The 20992-nt window shown below is 37.9% G+C and overlaps 2 protein-coding genes and 5 non-coding genes across 7 annotated transcripts in view; 3 read left to right on the forward strand and 4 right to left on the reverse strand.

Annotated features, from left to right (window-relative positions):
* The window catches only part of LOC110943825, a 29904-nt gene extending 14472 nt beyond the window's left edge, over positions 1 to 15432 (reverse strand). The window contains exons 1-5 of the mRNA XM_022185557.2: positions 14442 to 15432; positions 12386 to 13442; positions 11863 to 12303; positions 11631 to 11780; positions 3328 to 3500 (exon numbers count right to left, since the gene is read on the reverse strand). Coding sequence (XP_022041249.2) covers positions 3328 to 3500; positions 11631 to 11780; positions 11863 to 12303; positions 12386 to 13442; positions 14442 to 15068 — 2448 coding nt within the window. The 5' untranslated portion in view covers positions 15069 to 15432. The remainder of the gene's footprint in view (positions 1 to 3327; positions 3501 to 11630; positions 11781 to 11862; positions 12304 to 12385; positions 13443 to 14441) is intronic.
* LOC118479445 lies at positions 1455 to 1575 on the forward strand. The gene has a single exon (XR_004859580.1). It is a non-coding gene; the product is annotated as a U5 spliceosomal RNA (small nuclear RNA).
* LOC118492736 lies at positions 5003 to 5123 on the forward strand. Its single transcript, XR_004894738.1, has one exon. It is a non-coding gene; the product is annotated as a U5 spliceosomal RNA (small nuclear RNA).
* LOC118492588 lies at positions 6117 to 6219 on the reverse strand. Its single transcript, XR_004894595.1, has one exon. It is a non-coding gene; the product is annotated as a U6 spliceosomal RNA (small nuclear RNA).
* LOC118492714 lies at positions 7079 to 7197 on the forward strand. The gene has a single exon (XR_004894716.1). It is a non-coding gene; the product is annotated as a U5 spliceosomal RNA (small nuclear RNA).
* On the reverse strand, positions 7871 to 7973 carry LOC118492589. Its single transcript, XR_004894596.1, has one exon. It is a non-coding gene; the product is annotated as a U6 spliceosomal RNA (small nuclear RNA).
* A 421-nt stretch (positions 15433 to 15853) lies between the features above and the next one.
* LOC110941626 (cytochrome P450 71A2) lies at positions 15854 to 20667 on the reverse strand. The gene is made up of 2 exons (XM_022183290.2): positions 19780 to 20667; positions 15854 to 16551 (listed from the first exon to the last, which is right to left on the reverse strand). The coding sequence occupies exons 1-2, from the start codon at positions 20641 to 20643 to the stop codon at positions 15952 to 15954; spliced, it is 1464 nt and encodes a 487-aa protein (XP_022038982.1). The 5' UTR covers positions 20644 to 20667; the 3' UTR covers positions 15854 to 15951.
* Between the last annotated feature and the right edge of the window lie 325 nt (positions 20668 to 20992).

Consider the following 20992-nt stretch of genomic DNA (forward strand, 5'->3'; position numbering starts at 1 on the left):
GTTTAATCTTCGAGGCTACATTGCTTTAATTGTGATATCTGAAAACTCGAACCCGGAACAGGTTTTTTTTCCGAACATAGCATTAACACATCAATTGCAGGAAAAACATCATATTTTAAATCAATGTTTTATTTCTTGTATAACAACATTATATAACCGGGAACATAATTCAAATAACAAAGTTGTTTAAGTTTGCTAAATCAAACAACAAACTTCTTAAAGTTATATAATTCAAACATCAAACTTGTTTAAGTTTTCTACATCAAACAGCAAACTTGTTTAAGTTTGCTTTATGAAACAACGAACTTGTAATACTTTCCCAAATCAAACAACGGATTACTTTATGTTCTTTAAATAAAACAACAAACTTCTTTAAGTTTGCTTAATGAAAAAGAGAATTTGTTTAAGTTTGCAGCATGAAACAGTGAACTTCTTTAAGTTTGCAGAAATAAACAACGAACTTCTTCTAGTTTTACACTTCCCTTCAGCGAACATTATACATGGCAGACCTTTTTCAAAATTTGTCAGCACTTTTTCAGAAAGTTTGTAGAAGTTTGCCGTTTCAAAAAGCGAACTACCTAGATGTGCAAACATTTTTCAAGCCCACCTAAAGACACTCTTTCCTTGTTCAAAGCCCCTACTTTTGCAAAAAAATTCTACTTGCAACTAGAGTTACAGATTGAAGATGAAACAAGCCCAAATGATCAAGGCCAAATGATCATAAGTGGAGAGTATCTCTTATGACTAGCCCAAATGATCGAGGCCCAGTTCAAGACTAAAGAAGAAGCCCACTATGCTCACTGATTACATGATGAACAAACCATGAGGTGGGGCCATGAGTATGAGGAAATAAAGGGGAACAAAGAATCTGTAATTAGGTTATGGAAAATGATTAATGATGAGTACCACTTTATTTTGGTATATATTTGTTGTTTTATATGTTATTGTTTCTATTAAATTACAAAAAAATAGAAAAATCATGTAAGTAGAGAAAAAAGTAGCGATAGTGTTTTAAGTAACGTTGTTACATCACATATACTAGCGGTTTCATATGTTATATTAGAACGCGGGGTGCGGGGCGTGGGTTGGGGCGGCGGATGCCAAAAACGTTGTCTAGACCACACCGGGCTAGCGTTGGCCATGGCGTTGCCCCACTGGCGTGGGGATTGAGCCTGGCGTGGGGCTGTGTGACTTGGCTGGCTTTGCTTGGCTGGTTCGATGTAGCCATTGGACTCAGTTGCCAGGCCACATCAAAAGTGGCAGTTATTGAGCAGAAAAGATTTTAGGAAGAATAGTTAGGAGAGTGCATGATATGAAACCAATAAAAAGGCAAGGAGGCTTGAAAAGTGGGAAAGTTTAGAATTTGGTGTTTGTCCCACTTCAGCACAATAGAGAAGTCATATATATGAAATCCAGTATTTTAGGCAAGCAGGTGCGATGTTTGAAAGGCACGCAGCCACGCAGTGAATACAAAGCGAACTATTCTTTCGCCTTTTACTAAAGAATACGTGTATTCGCTGCACTAAAGTGGCATATGCCTATTTTTGAAGAGACCATTTTCTTAACTGAAGGGCTCCACACCTCCTGTTTAGATTTGAAAAACATGCCCAGACAAATGTGTTTTGCTTTTGGATTCCATACGTCCATGGGATTATCTTCATAATCCGGACACATGTAATCCCTAAGCTCCTTATCCTCTTGTGGTTAGTTATGTGAACCTAGAAAGATAGACCTGGAAAGTGTCGGCTGAGACATGGTCAATTTAGTTTGTTGGTCGACTGCGGCCTCGTCGTCAGGAGAGCCGACGTCAGATGGGGGGCCTCTTCACTTTCGAAACTGTCTTCAATGTTGTAAACTTCTGAGTCATCAAAGCCGTCATTATTGTCGTCGCCAACTACAAATTGAGACGAAGAACCTAGTAGGTTCTAATAGAAGGCATAAAGTGGTGTTCTTGTGTTGTTTGCCCATCTCCTTTGTCATTATCATCGGAACTGGGTTTCAACAACATTACGTTGTGTAATGCCATGCAGAAGATTTGTAAAACTTATATGATGGACGGGATTAACTACCTCCCATTGAGTTTACATCTCGGCAACGAAGTTGCATTCTGAAACTCCGGCTAAAAAGTGCGGCATTTGAACGCCATCTTCATTTAAAATTTTTGTTGTCTGAGATGTGCCTTGATATGTGTACCCTAGTAACAATCAAAGGCTAACCGATTCTTTCTGGAGTTGAACATGATTACATATTGAATCAATCAATTCGTGATAAGACATTTTATGCGCATAATGAATGAGGTTGCTAGCATGGATTGGTCATACTAAACAACCCCGTTTACAAATGAAAATGCACCTTCCCAGTAAAGTCTTGCGAGGTATGGCCGAAAAGAATCCATGAAGTAACAAAGGGAAATGGTTAGGATGACTTGTTGAATATTGGTGTGGTGTGGGTTGACACCCTAATCCTATGGGTATTTATAATGGTGAGGACCCAGAGATTTGGTGGAGCTCACCATCATGTGGGTTGAAAAATACAAATATTAATTATGAAACTTAAATAAAGTAGTAGCTAATTATAATATTATAGAAACTTAAATAAAGTAGTAGCTAATTATATGGCTTATGGGGGATGTGGGTGCAGCGACGCACCCAGAAATTTTCTTACGAAATTTTCTTATAGCATCTATAATTGCTTCTCGTTTAAGTGGATAAATTACGTATATGTGTTCAATTAGTCGAAATTATGTATTCGACTTTGTTTTAAGTATTGGTGGCAATCTGTTAAGTTGACGCGCTTAGAGTACGGACCAAAACACAATCCATGTAGTCACAAATATTTTATTTCATAGGTTTAAAGAATATGTTTATTTTTACCTTAATTTAAACTTGAATAATATATTAACTGAATACTTATTATATTTAATCATGCCACTGTTGTTTTTGTTTATTATATTTTAACGGGTGTTTGTTTAAGTTTAAAATGAATGCATCCGGTTAGTTTTTTTTTTTTGAAAGTCAAACCAAACTCTTTGTTTCACCAATACTGTCTGCAACTTACAGAGTGCATTACACACCAAGAGCACCATTGACAAGAAAACAACATACAATATAACTAAAAAAACATTACTATAGGATCTACATAAGGTATACATCAAAAGTATACTTTTTTTTACCTTTAATAGTGAATTGTTACATGAAAAAAATACAACACGTTATATTTTGGTAGATGCGGTAAACTTGAGTCAGAGACCACGTGAAGGCTCAACAATCAACAACCATAGAACACACAATATAGGATTTAATCAACACGTTTTCATCTCCAAGTTACATGCGGTAAACTTGCGGCAAAAACTTTGTTGACTAGAAGACTCAATAGCAGCTGTTGAGTAAGAGACTCCATAGCAGCAGCTGAGTCATTATTATTGTACACCATACGTGAGACGGTGGTGGCAGAGAACGATTGTTCTCCTCCACGGACGGTTTTCTCAATAGGTATACAAACTTTGAAACTGAGAAAAACATCATATTGAAACAAGTCCCGCTTCGAGGCTACATTGCTTTAATTGTGATATTTGAAAACTCGAACCCGAAACAGGTTTTTTCCCGAACATAGCATTAACACATCAATTGGAGGAAAAACATCATATTTTAAATCAATGTTTTATTTCTTGTATAACAACATTATATAACCGGGAACATAATTCAAACAACAAAGTTGTTTAAGTTTGCAAAATCAAACAACAAACTTCTTAAAGTTATATAATTCAAACAACAAACTTGTTTAAGTTTGCTACATCAAACAATAAACTTGTTTAAGTTTGCTTTATGAAACAACGAACTTGTATTACTTTCCCAAATCAAACAACGAATTACTTTATGTTCTTTAAATAAAACAACAAACTTCTTTAAGTTTTCTTAATGAAACAGCGAGCTTCTTTATATTCACTATATGAAACAAAGATTTTTTTTAAGCTTGCAGCATGAAACAGCTAACTTCTTTAAGTTTGCAGCATGAAACAACGAACTTCTTCTAGTTTTACACTTTCATTCGGCGAACATTATACATGGCAGACCTTTTTAAAAATTTGTCAGCACTTTTTCAGAAATTTTGTAGAACTACCTAGATGTGAAAACATTTTTCAAGCCCACCTAAAGACACTCTTTCCTTGTTCAAAGCCCCTACTTTTGCAAAAAAAATTATACTTGCAACTAGAGTTACATATTGAAGATGAAACAAGCCCAAATGATCAAGGCCAAATGATCATAAATGGAGAGTATCTGTTATGACTAGCCCAAATGATCAAGGCCCAGTTCAAGACTAAAGAAGAAGCCCAGTAAGCTAACTGATTACGTGATGAACAAACCATGAGGTGGGGTCCATGAGTATGAGGAAATATAGGGGAACAAATAATCTGTAATTAGGTTATGGAAAATGATTAACGATGAGTACCACCTTATTTTGGTATATATTTATTGTTTTATATATTATTGTTTCTATTAAATTACAAAAAATTAGAAAAATCATGTAAGCAGAGACAATAAGTAGGGATAGTGTTTTAAGTAATGTTGTTACATCACATATACTAGTGGTTTCATAAGTTATATTAGAACGCGGGGTGTGGGGCGTGGGTTGGGGCGGCGGAATGCCAAAAACGCAGTCTAGAACGCACCAGGCTAGCGTTGGCCATGGCGTTGCCCCGCTGGCGTGGGGATTGAGCCTGGCGGGGGGCAGTGTGACTTGGCTGGCTTTGCTTGGCTGATTTGATGTAGCCATTGGACTCAGTTGGCAGGCGACATCAAAAGTGGCAGTTATCGAGCAGAAAAGATTTTAGGAACAACAGTTAGGAGAGTGCATGATATGAAGAAACCAATAAAAAGGCACGGAGGCTTGAAAAGTGGGAAAGTTTAGTATTTGGTGTTTGTCCCACATCGGCACAATAGAGAAGTCATATATATGAAATCCGGTATTTAAGGCAAGCAGGTGCGATGTTTAAAAGGCACGCAGCCATTGCAGTGAATACAAAGCGAACTATTCTTTCGCCTTTTACTAAAGAATACCGTGTATTCGCTGCACTAAGGTGGCATACGCCTATTTTTGGAGAGACCCTTCTTAACTGAAGGGATCCAGACAATGATTTTAGTGCAATTTTAGCTATATCTTCACATAGTTTATTCTGATGCTAAAACTACAGTCGATCTCAATGTCAAACCTACTCTTATGTAGGTTTATCAAAATTATAAAATCTTCAAGCTCATGAACCAAACAACCAGTGTACAAATGTGGTTTGTTAGGCCAAAACTGGTTCGGGTGGAAACAGGTTAGAGTTTGGTCAACAAAAGGATCAGTTGGAGCCGGGTTCTGACCAAGCTGGGTCGGATTGGAACTGGTTTTTCTAAGCGAAAGGATCGGTTTTGACCTGTTTGAAAGCGAGTATTAAATGGTTTGGGTTGGGTTTGACCAGGTTCAAACCGAGCGTCAAAGTTTAGGGATACATCCCGAATTCAACTCCGTGTGTTGGTTTTGTTTCAAACTAGTTCTAAAACCGGGGTCTTTTTATGCGCACCTCTATCACCAGGCAGCATAACATAAACTTATAAGCACATTCAAGATATTATTATCTGATATTATGGGCTCTTAGCATATCACCGCCAGCCAAGTGGCAGAAACAATACTCAATCTTGATAGCCAAACGGCCCAAACCGACACGACTTATCGGTCTGGGTTTTATGAGACTCAAGAACCAAATTATATGAAACACTTTTGACATTTTGGTTACTGGAGCGGACGCATTTGACTGTCTTCTCGTTATGGTGGACCAACTACTAGTGAAGCAGCCACAATCTTATTTTAAGGAGGTATTCATCAAAACTTTAATCTTTTAAAGCTTTGTAGTATAAGTAACTAAGGGTGTTTAGTCTGGAATTCAAGCAGTTATCATAGCAATCACTTTTAACAATAAATAAATCATTCTAAGCATCATAATCTGTTACATAAGCAAAAATAATTTGGCCAGATCCATTACTTGCAATATAGTTGACAGAATGGCGTCACACTAATAAACCATGACATTTTGATTACAGGGTGTTCATCAAATTTCCAATTGAAAATATTCAAAAAAAAATTTGGACCATTTCTCGATTTGTGCGTGTCATCCTTGCGCAGGGGCCATGCTAATCTTCTCTGTATCGTTCCAATTTTATCGGATGTCCCCGAAGGGACAACATTCATCACCCACCTCAGCCATGTAAACCAGCCACAACTTCATCTCTGATCCGATGTGGGACTAACTGAATCCACAGGATGTGTCGTATTCACCCTGTTATTAATCAATCTGCATGTGTAAGAAAGTGTTTAAACAGATACTTGCAACCAGAGTTACAGATTGAAGATGAAACAAGCCCTAGATCATAGATGGCCGGAGAGTATCTTTTTGAGATAAAAGCAACGAAAACAGCCGCCTATCTTCTCTTGTATCCATCATCCTTGAAAGCAAAGGTTCGATCCAACAACTGGAAAATCAGACGAGGCTGTTGCAACAACCATTACAAAGGTTTGTTTGTTATTTATTTATCATTCTGTATATTTTATAGTTTTGAATCCAAACAACAGGTGGGATACAAAAGTTGTCAACTTTTGTAATTACAAGATTTCTTTTCTTTATTAACAAAACAGTTGGTCTGGGCATGTGGACTCGTCAATAACTGAATCTTTTATGAGCTTGTGTCTGCACAAATAAAGGAATCAACAACTGACCAACAATTTTAAAAATTCGACATGTGGCTGGAAATCAAACATTTCAAAACCGAAACACCAAATACTAGAGTGAGTTATCTGAAATTCAACCAACTGCATCTCTTCTCTGATACCCCCCGGTATTGGCAAAAGTTCTGCAACTGGTAGTTGTTGAGTAGAAAAGAATTTGGGAACAACAATTAGGAGAGGAGAGTGAAACCAGTAGAGGAGGCTTGAAAAGTGGCAAAAAAAGCATCTAGTGCTTGTCCCACATCGGTTGGCTAGAGAAGTTATAGGAGTGAAACCTACTATTTAAGACAAGCAGGTAGGATGTTGAAATCCACGCAGCCATGCAGTGAGCACATAGCGAACTATTCTTTCGCCTTTTACTAAAGAATACCGTGTGCTCGCTGCTCAAAGTGGCATACCCCTATTTTTGGAGAGTCCCTTCTTTTACTGAAGGGCTCCAACCAATGTTTATAGTTAACGTTCTTTTGTTTAATTAATAGTTTTGAAACCATATGAAATACTACTATAAAGACTTGAATTCATAAAACATAATGTGAATATCCGGTGCATTGAGAAAGCAATAGGTGCGAAGGGTGAAAAATGAACGTATACATGTAATATCAATAACCCAATGTTGAGCAACCAAACCGACACAACTTATTGTTTTGGGTTTTATGAGAACCAAATTTTGACATTTTGGTCAACACATGACATTTGTTACTGGAGGCATTTTATTGGCTTTTGGTTGACAATCTTCTTGTTACGGTGAACAAAATGACCAACTACCAGAGAAGCAGCCATGATCTTATTCTAAGGAGGTACTCATCAAAACTTCAATCTTCTAAGTTGTAAAGCTATATATGTAGAATCTATGTGTTTCAGTTCGTAGTTTATGATTGGGGTGTTTTAGTATAAGTGAATTAGGGAGTTCAGTGTGGAATTCAACCAGTTATCATCACTTTGAGCACAGGTAAGAGAGACTTAAGCATCGATTTTACTACTTTGATGGTCAAAAAGGATCATGATTTGAGAAAAACTGGCCTAGTTCATAAACTCTATACACAGTTTAAATTTTACAGATTAATAATAATCAAATGCCCCAATTCGAGTTTAATCAGAATGGTCTAAAAAAAATTTGGACCATTTCTCGATTTGTGCGTGTCATCCTTGCGCAGGGGCCATGCTAATCTTCTCTGTATCGTTCCAATTTTATCGGATGTCCCCGAAGGGACAATGACCGTCACCCACCGGTGTCATATAAACCAGCGACAACTTCAGCTATGAGCCGATGTGGGACTAACTGAATCCACAGGATGTGTCATATGAGCTTGATTCACTCTGTTTTTAATCTAAGTGCATGTATAAGAAAGTGTTGTTCAAACAGATACTTGCAACCAGAGTTACAGATTGATTAAAAAAATGTTTAAACAGATACTTGAAACAAGCAATAGATGATAGATGGAGAGTATCTTTTCGAGATAAAGGGGAAGAATGATCAATGATGAAAACCACTGTATTTGTCCTGCAAGATTGTCCTTGGTAAATTTCTGTAAATTTATATTATTGGTGCTTGGTTCCATATTACTCCCGCTTGCGGTGTGCAGATATATAATGTATATATGTGTGGGCGCTCGGGGGGCAAAAATGAAATTGCACTAATTTCGTGAAAAATAACGTTAAACCGGTGGACGGTTAATCATGTGGTGGTGTTGATAGTCGAAAGACATGGGGATACATGAACTAATTGCCCTTTGTCCCAGTTGCCGAGTGTCATGTGTCTTATGTCCAAGGCTTGATGCAAAGCTACTATCGAGCCGGGGGTCTCACTGGAAGCAACCTCTCTTTTCCTACGTGGGTAGAGGTAAGGCTGTCTGCATCTTACCCTCCTCAGACCCTACCTTAGCTTTGCTATTGGTAAGATTTACCGAGTATGATAATGATGTTGATGATGATTCTGTACTTGGTTCCATGTATTATCAAACACATGTTTTGGTTTGGTGTCTCTTTATTTATTGAACACAAAGCAATAATATTGTTCTAGATTCGTGTTTTCGTGATCTTAAACATGTATTTTGCTAGCTAACTGACTGCATCTCAGGATATGTCCAATCATCATGGCATGGTTTCAATCAAACCTTAATTGATACCCTGGCAATGGAAAAACTTCGGCAGTCGGGACTTAGTAGCCAGGCCACCAAACTCCAACAAAACTAACTGGCAATTGCGACCATTTCTTTTTTTAAGGTTTTTTTTTTTTTTTTTTTTTTTTTTTTGTAGAAGCTGCGACCATTTTTGTGACCAAATCATTTTGGGTAGCCAGGTTTTTGACCACTTCATTTCAGTTGCTAACTCGGTTGCTATGTTTGGCAGCATTTATGTGATCGAATTAATTATGAGTGTGCCTATTGGCACACTAAAGTGCCTATTGGCACACCAAACCCTAGCAAAAGTTAGGGTTTATCTACGCTGCGTATTGGTCAATACGCAGCCTATAAGGTTAACCCTAGACGCTGCGTATTGACCAATACGCAGCGTAGATAAACCATAGATCTCAGTGCCTGATTACCAATCATTGCACAGAAAACAAGGGCCCTATACGCTGCGTATTGACCAATACGCAGCGTATAGAAAACTGATGCACATTTGGGGTCATTTTGGTAGGTTTGAAGTGTCAAATGTTTGCCAGGTTTCTATACGCTGCGTATTGGTCAATACGCAGCGTATATAAACTTGGTAAAATTTGACACTTCATACCTGGAAACATTTTGTGTCAATTTCAGAAACATAAGGGACCATTATTGTAAATCCTGGAATCATCAGGGACCATTTATCTAAATTATGAAACAACAGGGACCATTTTTGTCTATTCATGAAACTTCAGGGACCATTTTTATAAAAAATGAAACACCAGGGACCAAAATGTAAATATATATAAAATCAGTATAAAAGGGGGTCTTCTTTAAAGAACCGGCCCTTATCAAGAATCGAACTCGTGACCTATCATTTAGAACCGTAAAGCCTTAACCAGTTTATCCTCCGTTCCGGAGCTGTTAGAACATGGAACTTAATTCATATATTCAGTAACTGCTAATAGGCTGCGTATTGGCCTATACGCAGCGTATACTGACACCTTGTATACGCTGCGTATTGACCAATACGTAGCGTATAAAGCCTTCTGAACTTTAAATTCACACAGAACTTGTTGTATTCCAGATACAATCGTTAGGCCCGTACGCGCCTTACGGACGACGTCGACTAAATAATAAAAAAAATATTATTTAGTCGACGTCGTCCGTAAGGCGCGTACGGGCCTAACGAGCGTCGAAACTAAGTCCGTCGTTGCCCGTTAGGCCCGTACGCGCCTTACGGACGACGTCGACTAAATAATAAAAAAAATATTATTTAGTCGACGTCGTCCGTAAGGCGCGTACGGGCCTAACGAGCGTCGAAACTAAACCCGTCGTTAAAATTTTAACGACGGGCTTAGTTTCGACGCTCGTTAGGCCCGTACGCGCCTTACGGACGACGTCGACTAAATAATAAAAAAAATATTATTTAGTCGACGTCGTCCGTAAGGCGCGTACGGGCCTAACGAGCGTCGAAACTAAGTCCGTCGTTGCCCGTTAGGCCCGTACGCGCCTTACGGACGACGTCGACTAAATAATAAAAAAAATATTATTTAGTCGACGTCGTCCGTAAGGCGCGTACGGGCCTAACGAGCGTCGAAACTAAACCCGTCGTTAAAATTTTAACGACGGGCTTAGTTTCGACGCTCGTTAGGCCCGTACGCGCCTTACGGACGACGTCGACTAAATAATAAAAAAAATATTATTTAGTCGACGTCGTCCGTAAGGCGCGTACGGGCCTAACGAGCGTCGAAACTAAGTCCGTCGTTGCCCGTTAGGCCCGTACGCGCCTTACGGACGACGTCGACTAAATAATAAAAAAAATATTATTTAGTCGACGTCGTCCGTAAGGCGCGTACGGGCCTAACGAGCGTCGAAACTAAACCCGTCGTTAAAATTTTAACGACGGGCTTAGTTTCGACGCTCGTTAGGCCCGTACGCGCCTTACGGACGACGTCGACTAAATAATAAAAAAAATATTATTTAGTCGACGTCGTCCGTAAGGCGCGTACGGGCCTAACGAGCGTCGAAACTAAGTCCGTCGTTGCCCGTTAGGCCCGTACGCGCCTTACGGCTGATAAATTTACAAAAATGGTCCCTGAGGTTTGATGTGTTTACAAAATCGGTCCCTGAGATTTGATGACTTTACAAAAATGGTCCCTGGTGTTTCCAGGATTTACAAAAATGGTCCCTGGTCAATTTCTGAAACACAAGGGACCATTTTTGTAAATCCTGGAAACACCAGGGACCATTTTTGTAAATTCATCAAACCTCAGGGACCAATTTTGTAAACACATCAAACCTCAGGGACCATTTTTTTAAACATAAACTTAAATTGTTTTTTTTTAACGACGTCGGGCCTTACGGGCAACGACGGACTTAGTTTCGACGCTCGTTAGGCCCGTACGCGCCTTACGGACGACGTCGACTAAATAATAAAAAAAATATTATTTAGTCGACGTCGTCCGTAAGGCGCGTACGGGCCTAACGAGCGTCGAAACTAAGTCCGTCGTTGCCCGTTAGGCCCGTACGCGCCTTACGGAGGACGTCGACTAAATAATAAAAAAAATATTATTTAGTCGACGTCGTCCGTAAGGCGCGTACGGGCCTAACGAGCGTCGAAACTAAACCCGTCGTTAAAATTTTAACGACGGGCTTAGTTTCGACGCTCGTTAGGCCCGTACGCGCCTTACGGACGACGTCGACTAAATAATAAAAAAAATATCGTTAGGCCCGTACGCGCCTTAAAATTTGAAAGCATACTCTTTTGTTGAACGGGGGACTGCGCCTCTAAATGTTGCCGCACATTATTGAGCTCTGCTACAATATCGACCTCCTCGTCTACCAGTTTACAAGGGAGCAAGTCAAGCTTGCGCCAGAATACATCTATCTCGTCGAGTTGTATTATACGCCCTGCACAGTTAAGTTAATACGGTGTGAGAAACAGCTAAATCGTACAAAATAACAAAAGGTTTGTTGTTTTAATATTTTTTACCTGTACGGTTGTAGTTTTCCAGTCTACAAGCACACGGCAATCCTTTGCTAAGCCACATATGGCAACCACATGATGCGTTAAGTTTCCGCAACACATCCATCTTCCTCAGTAGCTCTTTTTCCAGCAAATCAAGTGCTTCATGGGAAACCTTTCCACGTAGGTTGTCCAACATTCGGTGTCTATGGTGGTTCATCGTTTTTTCGATGCTCTCAGTGAAACTTTTTTGTATTTCATCATACTGAGTTTCAACTATATCAATGATGCATCTTGCTATTCGCTCCAATGAACTCCCGCGCGTAATGTATCTTTTTAAATTTGCGTGCTGGCTCTCAACTCTGTTGGTGGTGCGCTGACCAAAGTTGCGACACTTATCGGTCCACGCATAAACGAACATTTCTTTATAGTCTTTGAGCCAGTTTTCGTAGACGTAATCATAGACACCTGTAAAAATAAAATAATGAAATGTAAAAGCGTGTGTGAAATATAATAGATTGGGTGAGTCGTTTGTTGAAGGAACACTTACTTTCTCGGTTGGCAACCACGAGTCGGTTATACATTTTCTCCAAGTTGTACTTGTACATGGGCTCTGATGAAGATTCGCACAATGTCCGCCAGTACGACATAAATTTCCCCCAATCTTCTTTATCGAACCCTTCCTTGCACTTTCTAGCTATATTTTGTTGGATGTGAAAGTGGCATAGAAGCCTTTTTGCGTTCGGGAATACTTTAGAACACGCGTTTATCAGGGCAAGCTCCCTATCCGTGACTATCACACGCGACATCATACATTCATGCAATATTGACTTGATCCGCTCAAGCACCCACACGTAGTTACCCCTTCGTTCCTTACAAATAACGGCATGTGCGATACAAAAAGACTTCCCAGTCGACGTCATACCCACAACCTGGACAAATGGCATGTTGTAGAGGTTTGTTTTGTAGGTCGCGTCGATCAACATCACGTGCGGGAATGCACGCCACATAGTGATTGAATAAGGATGAACAAAGAAAATCTCTGTTACGACATCTGTTTTGGGATCTTGTCGGGTGTCGTAAATGAATCGGCGGTCATGCAGCAGGCTTTCCAGTGCCTGAATAGGATTCTTTCCGTCCATTATTGTCGCTCTAATTTTTTGTACCGCATTTTGCACGTCTTTCTGAACGTGCAGGCTGTCGGGGAACTGCTTTCTTAGGGTTTGAAATATGATACGTGGCTCCATGTTTTGAGCAGTTAGCTGCTCCACTAGCTTGTATTCGGCTTTAGTGAATCTTCGCACAAAAGCGTGGCCCAACAGACTCGTCGTAGGTTCGTGGTTATGGTTCGCACAGTCCACTTTTAACTCCCACGTGTCGTTCGTCACGTCCCGGATGGCGAGTAATGAAAACGGGCAGCCGATTTTTTTGCTACCAGCTTTCCTAACTGTTGCTTTACTACGGTGTTCACCACTACGGTCGCACACAAGCCATACCATCCCAGTAGTACCGCCAATATTTTTTGATCGGCGGGTAACAATTACGTAACCATTATCCTTTCCCGTTTCTTGTACCCAATTCTTCAAATCAGTTAGAGACATGAAACGCTAAAAAAGGTTACGTTAATAATAATAATAATAATAATAATAATAATAATAATATAATCGAAACTCATACTTCAGGTACTAATTTTTGTCAATTTTCGAAACTTTAGGGACCATTTTTTTCAATTTTAGAAACTTTAGGGACCATTTTTTTCAATTTTAGAAACTTTAGGGACCATTTTTTCAATTTTAGAAACTTTAGGGACCATTTTTTTCAATTTTAGAAACTTTAGGGACCATTTTTGTCAATTTCAGAAACTTTAGGGACCATTTTTTTCAATTTTAGAAACTTCAGGGACCATTTTTGTCAATTTTCGAAAGTTCAGGGACCATTTTTGCAATTTTCGAAAGTTCAGGGACCATTTTTGCCAATTTTTGAAAGTTTAGGGACCATTTTTGTCCATTTTCGAAAGTTCAGGGACCATTTTTGTCAATTTTCGAAAGTTCAGGGACTGTTTTGTCAATTTTTGGAAACTTCAGGGACTATTTTCGTAAAATTTGAAACTTCAGGGACTTTTTTTTGTTTTTGGCACTTAACTGGACTAACTGAGTTCTCTAACTCAGTTAGTGGTCCCTTGTATTAAATGCTAACCTAGTTAGGATATAACTATGATTTAACTAACTAAGTTAGGTTTAAACTAACCATTTTAACTATGATTTAACTAACTAAGTTAGGTTTAAACTAACCATTTTAACTAAAAATCAATTTCATGATTCTTTTATTTATTTACAATACTAATTTATTTAAAATATTTTTTATTAATTTATTTATTTAGAGAAGAAAAATAAATTGTTTATTAACTTAACTTTCTTAACTTGTTTATTTACTAAATCTTATAATTATTTTGTTAATTAATTATAATATTTTTAACAACAACAACAACAACAATAATAATAATAATAATAATAATAATATTTATAATTATATTTATAATTAAAGTATTTTAACAATAATAATAATTATTATAATTATATCATTTTTAACTATAATAATAATGATACCTCATTTACTTGAAATGGATTGCTCGGGGTAGATGGTTCATAAAGTGATGTGTTACGGGACTCATAACCATATCCAACTTCATCCCTATATCTATCGTATACACTGTCGTATACACTGTAGCCCCCATATCCACTGTAACCACCTTCACCCCCGTATCCACCATCACCACCGTATCCACTGTAACTTCCGTATCCACCTTCGTCCCCGTATACCCCATAACCCGGATACGATGGCTGCGACGGGTAATATGGTTCATCAACAGGTGCATTCTCAGCACCGTATCCACTTTGTTGCACGTACGGAGATTCATACCCGTATCCGTAATCTGGACACACTTGATGCACCGGATAATTTGGTTCATCAACAGGTGCATTCTCAGCACCGTATCCACTTTGTTGCACGTACGGAGATTCATACCCGTATCCGTAATCTGAACACACTTGATGCACCGGGTAATTTGGTTCATCAACAGGTGGAGTGGGAGTCTTGTTCAAGTCTGGCAACTGTGTTTCTTGATCAACAGGGACTCCAGACACAACCTCCTCCTCCTCATTGGCAGCATTTGATCCCCATGTGTCGTTAGAATAGCGATTACCGAAATAATTATCCTTCCAAAATGATGACATTTTAACAAGGTTGAACAAAAAACAAACAATTTACTTAAGAAGAAGATGAAGGAAAGCAAAGTATATGAAAAGGAAAGCAAAGTATATGTCGGATGATGGGTAACAGACATGAATGGAGGGATAAATAGACTTTCATCTGGCATGTCAATACGCAGCGTATTGATCCCTACTCACCGTATTACTTTATTCACGTGCCCTGGACAACATCGTATCAGGTCAAATCAGTCTGTCAATACGCTGCGTATTGATCAATACGCACCCTATTTAAGACTGATTTGACATGGTACTAGGTTTGACTGTCTGGTCGTGTACCTACCACTTATATACGCTGCGTATTGACCAATACGCAGCGTATTCAGGTAACCCTATACGCTGCGTATTGACCAATACGCAGCGTATCTAAACCCTAAATGTGCAGATAGCCTGGCTTGGTGTGCAGATAGTGAGAGCCTTAATTATTTATTCCATAAAACTAGTTTGGCTGATTTGTTTCCATTGCTATTTTGACCAAGCTTGCTTTCGTCGTTAGATTTGTGACTGTTTCGTTTTCAATCTGTAGTTCGCGACCCAATTTCGTTCTCTAATCTGGTCGCTTATTGAGTTTTAGTCGGTCTCAAATTTCAGTCACTTTATGCGTATTTTTTTGTAGTGAATTGAATCCGTCTTGTATTCGAAGTACTGATTAACGTTTCATTTTTAGCTTATCTAGGAATCACCTAACTACTTGCTAGTTCTTTATAAAATTTCACAGCAGTTCAGAAAATATTTGTTTCAACACACTTTTATTTATATATATCAATCATAAAGTATAACAATTTATTACATAATATATCAATAGAAAACAACAGCAGGTTTCTTCTTAACAAACCCATACAACATCGAATTACTCACAAGGAGTTGGTATGACGAGTATAGGAAATTTCTTGTGAATGGTGACGCCATCACTCTCTGTCATGTCCAAACTCTCTTCACCAGGCAATGCAAACTCAAATTTGTACACTAGATTTGCCAAAGCAAGCTCATTAATAGTCATTGCAAATCTAACACCAGGACACCCTCGTCGTCCAGCACCAAATGGTATCAACTCGAAATGAAAACCTTTATAATCAATAGAGTTGTTCAAGAACCTCTCTGGCTTAAACTCTTCAGGTTCTTCCCATATCGAAGGATCTCTTGCTATCGCCCATGCATTAATCAACACTTGTGTACCTGACGGGATGTCATAGCCGAGCACTTTGGCATCTTTTGTTGATTCACGGGGAACGAGTAGTGGAATAGGAGCATGTAGTCGTAAAGCTTCTTTAAGGACGGCTTTTAGGTAGGGCATTTTGTCTATGTCATCTTCCGGGATCATTGATCTTCCTTGTCCTATTTTACGCGCCTCTTGTTGCAATTCTTTCATTGCACTTGGGTTTCGTAATAGCTCGCAAATTGCCCACTCTAAGGTGGTGGATGTGGTATCAGTGCCAGCCCCAAGTATGTCCTAAGAATCATGAATCAACTTACACACATGTTAAAAAGAACTTATACTAGGTTGTTTAAATAAACTAAATTTGTTAGTATTTTTATTGTTTCACGTTTAAATCTTTGCTTATATATGGACAAGTTCTGTTCAGGTATATTATCTACACATAAGCTACATAGAACTTATACATGTGTAGGTTGAATAAATAAACACAATCATTCGTATATGGTTGCGAAAGTCGTTAGGCGCTCCCTAGTCAGTCGACCGGGGAGTTGAGAGTACTCGGCCTAGGCGGAGAGTACTCGGGGAGTACTCGGACATGTTAAATTATAAAGAAATTAGCATTTAGCTTGGGTGGGTAGGGGGGTTAGGTTTTTTTTGGGGGGGGGGGGGTGTGGTGGGGGTTGGGGCGGGGGGGGGGGGTGGGGTTAGGTTTTTTTAGGTTTTGGGTGGTGGTGTAGTGGGTTTATTTTGTTGTGTTCACATTGGTTCTCGCGATTCTCGCAATAAAAGTGGTTCTCGCATGAACCATACCCTATATATATATACACACATATATATATGGAGGATCAAATGAGAATAAAATCAATTTAAGAAGAAAAATGTATAATGGTAAAATATTAAATAGCTTATAAGTCCTTACATTACTTATTCTCTCTGTAATTAATTAGTCAATTTCATTTTATCCTACACATATAAAATTTTATCATACATATATACTACACATTATCGAATTTTATACTACACATGTCGAAATTTATTTTTTACACTTTATCATACACAACTCGTAATTTATCCTACACACCTCGTCATTTATCCTACACTCTAAACTGAGTTTTTTTTTTTTTGAAAAAAATACGTATTTTGACAATAAGTTACAAATTTAATGTAGTTATCAATTAAAGAGTAAAACTACAAATTAATGATCTACGTAAGTTTATCAATATACCTTTACAATAACGAAAAATTTATTAAATGAAGCAAAATGAAGAATTTTTATTAGTTGAAATTTCTTTTTATTTGAACCATCCAATAGGTTTAGGATCCTGTAAAAAGGATATTTTTCATGAGAAGTGTGAAAAGACATAGGAATTGACATGTAGGCATCATGTTTTGGACTTAGGCAATAGGCATGATGTTTTTCGTTGTTTTGGCAAGAAAAACATCAAAGATTACAATTTAAGACATAATGCAATGAATTCTATGCTTAAAACTTAAAACACTATGCCAAGAATGTTAAATAGCGTGTTTTAAGTGTTTGTTAGTGTGTTTTAATTGTGTCTTAAATTTCATACCTATAATTCATTGCCTTGTGTCTTAAATTGTTATATTTGTTGTTTTTCTTACCAAAAAAAAACCCAAAACATCATGCCTAAGTCCAAAACATGATGTCTATATGTCAATTCCTATGCGTTCTCACACTTCTCACGAAAAAGGTCCTTTTTACAGGAATCTCACCCCTCTAATATATATATATATATATATATATATATATATGAAAAGTGTATCGTACAATTGCCCTTAAGATACATTACGTACGCGAGTATAAATCGCATGTTATAAAAAAAAACGCGTTCATGAATCTGGGATATCGCATGGGGGATGACATCGCATGGGGGATGAAATTGAATGGGGGGGTGAAATCACATGGGGGATGAAGATCTGACAGCTGGGGTTATCGCGTACGCAATGTATTATAAGCCATTTTGTATGTTAACTGGTCTCTCTCTCTCTCTCTATATATATATATATATATATATATATAGAAACGGGAACAGGAGAAAACAGTTAGAAGTGTGAAAATGGTGAGAACGGATCCTAGTCGAACACGTGGCAGGGGCGCTAAATGATATGCAGGGGCACGATTGTCATTGTCCACGTTCCCCTCAATGGCGTTATAATTCCGTTTCAAACAAAATTCTAAAAATTCCGTATTAGCAGTTACATCCTCTCTAAGCTTCCGAGATCTATCTATGGCGTCTAACGTGGCTTCCGTTCTACAAAGTAATATTTGATGACGTTTTCATATGTGTTCCAGCAAATCATGCAACAGATATTGTGTTTTGTTCTTTATGCTTGTTTCAATGATGTTTTTTTTTTCAAAGTAATATTTGAAAACGGCGTTTATATTTCAATGGCGTTCTTCCTATATCCAATATTTGACATTTTAATTATTAATGTTAAGTGTCGTTTGGGATCTAATATATGCTTATTGTTTATGATCAATGACGATTTACACCTGGTTACGTATATCTGATTAGTTGTGAATATTGGCGTCAAGTCGTAAACATCAGTTGTTACTATTTGTTAATTATTCAACTAATGGCGTTAATTTGTTAATTTAAACATCAGTTTTGTTAATTATGACGTTTTCGTTAACATGTTTTAGGAAGACAGTAACAACAGTTCTTCATATTGTTTATTATTCAACTTATTGTGTTTTCATTATGGCGTGTTCATTATAGCGTTTTCATTTGTATGTTTTATTTAGAAATAACATCAGTTATTCCTATTGTTTATTATTCAATTAATGGTGTTTTCATCGATAATGTTTTACGGAGACATTTTCTGTGTTAAATCTCTTTCGCCAATGGCGTTTTTCTTAATTCGTTCTCACTGTGTTTTCTCAAACAAGGGTGTTTTTTCGAATGAAAGGTTTTGCCCGAAAACTGGTTTTCCATTGATCATTCCCGACGTTAGTGAAGAGATAAACCCCAAAATAGACATGATATTCCCAAGCCTCGATGATTGTTATTTATTGTATGTTAGGTATGCGACGACTTGTGGTTTTTCTGTCAGGAAAGGGTCTGAAAAGGTAAATGCTAGTAATAAAGTTTCAGTTACTGTTTGTTCGCCTTTATCTGTTAAAGTTGTAACACGTTTCATCATTAAGTTTGGCGTTTTGTATGAATGGCATTTTAGATAAAGATGGCGTTTCATCCGAAGGGAAGTGTATGGCTCGTAGTTTAAGGCAGGAATTTTAATGGCGTTTTACTTATGAGTTTGGCTTTTTTATTAGAGCAGTCAAAAGACTCTTTTACCCTTAATGAAGCGCGTCCATGTAATAAAGTTGATGTTATTTAACTAAACGCCACCGCGCCAATCTAATCCATAGATTGTTTCGATCCAATAGATGAGGGGCGTTCTTACCGTTTTCACACTTATAGTCGTTTTCCCTAAATTCTGCCCCCATATATATATATGGAGAGAGAGAGAGAGAGAGTGAAAAAGAAGGGGAAATCTTACCACCATAATAGCCTTAATCATATATCTTTCAAGGCGAAATCCTGTAGAGTTATCCTTTTGAATTTCTAATAAAATGTCAATAAGATCTTGGCCTTCTACACCAAACTCTTTCTTGTTTACATGTTCCTCGATGACGTCCTCATAAAACTCATCAATTTCTTTAGCAAGTTCATCAGCTTCTCGATGCAATCCTCTAAATCTATCCACCCACACTAGTGATGGAATAAAACTCCCAATAGAACGTCCTGACAACTTCTTAATCTTGTCTAGCATGTTCTTAACCTTATATGTCCTCCCCAAAGCCACCCTGCAAATCACATTATTTGTAAGTAAAACAAGGAACTCACTCAAATTAACTACCGCTTCATTGACTCCTTGAATCTTTCTGATCATATGAGCCACCTCATCCTCTCTTACTTGTTGATATGACTGAACTCTTTTGTTGCTTAAAAGATGAAGTACGGAAATGCTTTTCACCTCTCTCCAATACTCCCCATATTGGGCAAAAGCTATATCTTTCGAGCCATAAGTAATTCTATCAGGGATGTTTAAAAATGGTCTGTTTGAAAATATGATATCATGGGTTTTCATGATCTCTCTAGCTGCATCAACAGAAGAGGCTACAATTACCGGCACAGTACTAAAGTGAAGCAACATGAGTGGACCATAGGTCTGAGCCATGGACTGAAGGATACGGTGCGCACCCGAGCGTAATTGGTGAAGGTTTCCTATTAGCGGTAACTTTGGTGGAGATGGTGGTAGGTTTTTGTGGGGTTTTAAGGAATAGAAATACGATTTCAAAATAAATAAGGCAACGAGTAAGGGAAAAGAATAGAGGATAAAAACCTGTAGGTTGAAAGACATTTTATGGAAGGTTTTGCTAAGTTTAATTAGCTAGAAGGAACCTTATATGCGTTTGCTTATTTTACATATGACATATGGCACATATATATAAGAATCAAAGTTGCCATTTGCATACGAATTAAAATGTTCATGCTAGTTCCTATTTTTGGGGCAGACCCACCTAATGAACATGGGTTAAACCAAAGTTTTTTAATTTTATTTTATAGTTTTTTTTTTTGTTTTATTGAGAACATATTGTTGGAGTGGTGACCACTTCCTCGAATGTTGAACCAAGAAAGGAGATTCAAACCTTGCAGGTTGCTTTTTTCCTCTTTTGTTTAGACTAGTGGGTATGGTTTGGCTCATCCCC

The sequence above is a fragment of the Helianthus annuus genome, chromosome 5 (genome assembly GCF_002127325.2).
Source record: "Helianthus annuus cultivar XRQ/B chromosome 5, HanXRQr2.0-SUNRISE, whole genome shotgun sequence".
Classification (NCBI taxonomy): Eukaryota; Viridiplantae; Streptophyta; class Magnoliopsida; order Asterales; family Asteraceae; genus Helianthus; species Helianthus annuus.

Excerpts from the sequence above, each read along its gene's own strand:
- LOC110941626 (XM_022183290.2), bottom strand. The coding sequence starts at position 20,643 with ATGTCTTTCAACCTACAGGTTTTTATCCTCTATTCTTTTCCCTTACTC. Across the intron at positions 16,552-19,779 it reads TGATTAAGGCTATTATGGTG|GACATACTTGGGGCTGGCAC; the intron begins GTAAGATTTCCC and ends CATGATTCTTAG.